General features: G+C 46.0%; 1 protein-coding gene across 2 annotated transcripts in view; it reads right to left on the bottom strand.

The window, feature by feature from the left end:
- Window positions 1-231: 231 nt before the first annotated feature.
- Window positions 232-4,103, bottom strand: part of ADCY8 (adenylate cyclase 8) — a 430,517-nt gene continuing 426,645 nt past the window's right edge. For both annotated transcript variants that reach the window (XM_075352858.1, XM_075352859.1), the window contains one exon: window positions 232-808. In XM_075352858.1, the coding sequence (XP_075208973.1) occupies window positions 321-808 (488 nt within the window). In that variant the 3' untranslated portion in view covers window positions 232-320. The remainder of the gene's footprint in view (window positions 809-4,103) is intronic.

Here is a 4,103-nt window from a genome sequence, read left to right as displayed (position 1 = left end):
CCTCCGACAAAATCAGCTGCACATTCCTCTGCTGTGACAACTTTGCCAATATTATTGGATACAAACTCATCTATCCCTGCCCATTTCATGGCATTTCTTGATGTCATATTCATTGCTATCCTCACTATCCGAGTCATGAGCGGACAGGTCACTGCCTCTGACAAAATCAGCACAGCATCACTAGCAAAAAAATAATTTTCAGTGTTTCAGTGAAGATAAGACGTCAGCAAATTTGTAAAAAAATTATAAGTTTTTTTATTTGTGAATTTATATATAAAAGAAATACAAAAAATGAACTCAAAAGAAAAGAAAAGTGTGTTTTATGGCAATTCGGGCTTGTCGGCTCCCTCTGTTTGCGTTACGACCTCGGATCCGCTCGATGCTAGTAATGTCCGCCTGTTGTAATGTCCTTTCATGATGGCGGAGTTGTTGTTTTCGTTGAGGATTTGCTTCTGTTTTTGTCGGTTGAGGGACTGTACGAGTCCTAGTACGACAGCTGCTAGTGAATATTGTCCAGTGATTATTTTTGGCTGTGATATTAACGGATTTGGCTGTACTCTTCCTAGAAGAAAATAGGTTTTGATTTTTCCTTCCTGCTCGCTAATACCTTTCACGTAAATCTCTCCGCGATACTCAAACGCAAAGCCGCGATCCTTCAGGACATGGTAGGTCTCCTCAGGCACTTGGATTCTGCCGCTCACTCCCGTGCTGTCCATTCTGCTCGCCAGGTTCACGGTTTTCCCCCAAATATCATATTGAGGTTTCTTTGCCCCAATGACTCCGGCAACAACTGATCCGTGACTGATACCTGCGGGAGAAATGAAATAGATCAGATGTAACATGAGCAGATGCTGAAGGTTAATACTCAGAAATAGTCACTAGATATCTGTCTGCCCATCCGGAGAGTCGCTGACATTTTGAATCGAAACGTCTCATGGGCTTGAAGAGCGGCTGACAATTATATGTGATAGTTCTGTAAGGTAAAGGGTTCTGGTGATAACCATGGAGGCCTGTAAAAAGTCCACATTTATTAAATAATTCACAATACATATATTTTTGATGATGTAACAAAAGAGTATATCTGTGTGTAATTCTGGTTAAAGGAGTTGTCCGACATAAACTCAAAAATTTTTGGTAAGCTAATCTGTGCTGTATTGTCATATAAAACACCCCTACATTGCTGACCTGTTATCACTACAGCATTGCAAATAACAGCCCCACATCAGGCTCTGCCCCACACACCACATCGGGCTCTGCACCGCACACCACATCGGGCTCTGCACCACACACCACATCGGGCTCTGCACCACACACCACATCGGGCTCTGCACCGCACACCACATCGGGCTCTGCACCGCACATGCACATTGGGCTCTGCACCGCACACGCACATCGGGCTCTGCACCGCACACGCACATCGGGCTCTGCACCGCACACGCACATCGGGCTCTGCACCGCACACGCACAGGGCTCTGCACCGCACACGCACATATGGCTCTGCACCGCACACGCACATCGTGGTCTGCACCACAAACGCACATATGGCTCTGCACCGCACACGCACATTGGGCTCTGCACCGCACACGCACATCGGGCTCTGCACCGCACACGCACAGAGCTCTGCACCGCACACACACAGGGCTCTGCACCGCACACGCACACATATGGCTCTGCACCGCACACGCAAACATATGACTCTGGACCGCACACACACACACACATATGGCTCTGTACCGCACGCGGCACTCTGCAACGACCCCCCCATCCCCATCCCCCTCCCCATCCCCATAGGGAACACATGTAGGGAGTACATACTCACCCGTCCTCTGTCCCCGCCGCTCCTGCATGTTCGCGTGCTGTTTGTGCTCTGGCCATATCAGCACAGTAGTGACGTCACCGCTGTGCTGAAGAGAGCACAGACAGCGGGACAGTGATGAGAAGCAGCGCTGCGCTGCTTCTCATCAGCACTTTCAAATGTATCGGCATCTGTGATCTACGATGCCGGTACATTTGAATGTGCAATCCTGAGCAGGGGCCCGGTGCTGGCGCTGACACCACGGCAGCCGCCACCAGGCCCCTCCCCCAGGTCACGGACTTCACAGCAGTGCAGGGGGAGGTTGCGGGGAGAGTAAGAGGTGCGGGGGAATGTGTGGGAGGGTGCAGGGAAGGGGGGTGGGGCTCATCACACTGTACCCGCCCAGCAGGGAGACGACATGCTGTTCCACATTTGCATGTCAACATGGCCCTGCCCATGTTGACATGAAATGACCCGAAGCAGCAAAATCGCGGCAGGAGCAGTCACATGACCACTCTGAGCCGGGGGAGAGGGGCTGACAGCAGGGCAGGTAAGTGGTCTCTATCTACTTACCTGCCCCAATGTAGCCCAATAGGGTAATAAAAAAAAAAGTCAAAAGAAGCCGGATAACCCCTTTAAGCAGCTGTATCATACAAGGACTTCCTAGGATGGACAAAATCAGTTGTCACTAATACATATACAGTCATATGAAAAAGTTTGGGCATCCCTATTAATGTTAACCTTTTTTCTTTATAACAATTTGGGGTTTTGCTATTTCAGTTTCATATATCTAATAACTGATGGACTGAGTAATATTTCTGGATTGAAATGAGGTTTATTGTACTAACAGAAAATGTGCAATCCGCATTTAAACAAAATTTGACCAGAGCAAAAGTATGGGCACCTCAACATAAAAGTGACATTAATATTTTGTAGATCCTCCTTTTGCAATAATAGCCTCTAGTCGCTTCCTGTAGCTTTTAATGAGTTCCTGGATCCTGGATGAAGGTAGATTTGACCATTCCTGTTTACAAAACAATTCCAGTTCAGTTAAGTTTGATGGTCGCCGAGCATGGACAGCCGCTTCACATCATCCCACAGATGTTCAATGATATTCAGGTCTGGGGACTGGGATGGCCATTCCAGAACATTGTAATTGTTCCTCTGCATGAATGCCTGAGTAGATTTGGAGCGGTGTTTTGGATCATTGTCTTGCTGAAATATCCATCCCCTGCGTAACTTCAACTTTGTCACTGATTCTTGCACATTATTGTCAAGAATCTGCTGATACTGAGTTGAATCCATACGACCCTCAACTTTAACAAGATTCCCGATGCTGGCATTGGCCACACAGCCCCAAAGCATGATGGAACCTGCACCAAATTTTACTGTGGGTAGCAAGTGCTTTTCTTGGAATGCCGTGGTTTTTTGCCTCCATGCATAACGCCTTTTTGTATGACCAAAGAACTCAATCTTTGTTTCATCAGTCCACAGGACCTTCTTCCAAAATGTAACTGGCTTGTCCAAATGTGCTTTTGCATACCTCAGGCGACTCTGTTTGTGGCGTGCTTGCAGAAACGGCTTCTTTCGCATCACTCTCCCATACAGCTTTTCCTTGTGCAATGTGCGCTGTATTGTTGACCGATGTACATTGACACCATCTGCAGCAAGATGATGCTGCAGGTTTTTGGAGGTGGTCTGTGTCCTTGACTGTTCTAACCATTCTTCTTCTCTGCCTTTCTGATATTTTTCTTGGCCTGCCACTTCTGGGCTTAACAAGAACTGTACCTGTGTTCTTCCATTTCCTTACTATGTTCCTCACAGTGGAAACTAACAGTTTAAATCTCTGAGACAACTTTTTGTATCCTTCCCCTGAACAACTATGTTGAATAATCCTTGTTTTCAGATCATTTGAGAGTTGTTTTGAGGAGCCCATGATGCCACTCTTCATAGGAGATTCAAATAGGAGAACAACTTGCAAGTGGCCACCTTAAATACCTTTTCTCATGATTGGATACACCTGCCTATGAAGTTCAAAGCTCAATGAGGTTACAAAACCAATTTAGTGCTTTAGTGAGTCAGTAAAAAGTAGTTAGGAGTGTTCAAATCAAGAAATTGATAAGGGTGCCCATACTTTTGCACCGGTCAAATTTTGTTTAAATGCGGATTGCACATTTTCTGTTAGTACAATAAACCTCATTTCAATCCAGAAATATTACTCAGTCCATCAGTTATTAGATATATGAAACTGAAATAGCAAAAACCCAAATTGTTATAAAGAAAAAAGGTTAACATTAATAGGGGTGCC

This window comes from Anomaloglossus baeobatrachus, chromosome 6 (genome assembly GCF_048569485.1).
Source record: "Anomaloglossus baeobatrachus isolate aAnoBae1 chromosome 6, aAnoBae1.hap1, whole genome shotgun sequence".
Lineage (NCBI taxonomy): Eukaryota > Metazoa > Chordata > Amphibia > Anura > Aromobatidae > Anomaloglossus > Anomaloglossus baeobatrachus.
This window is presented reverse-complemented; position numbering and strand designations above follow the sequence as displayed.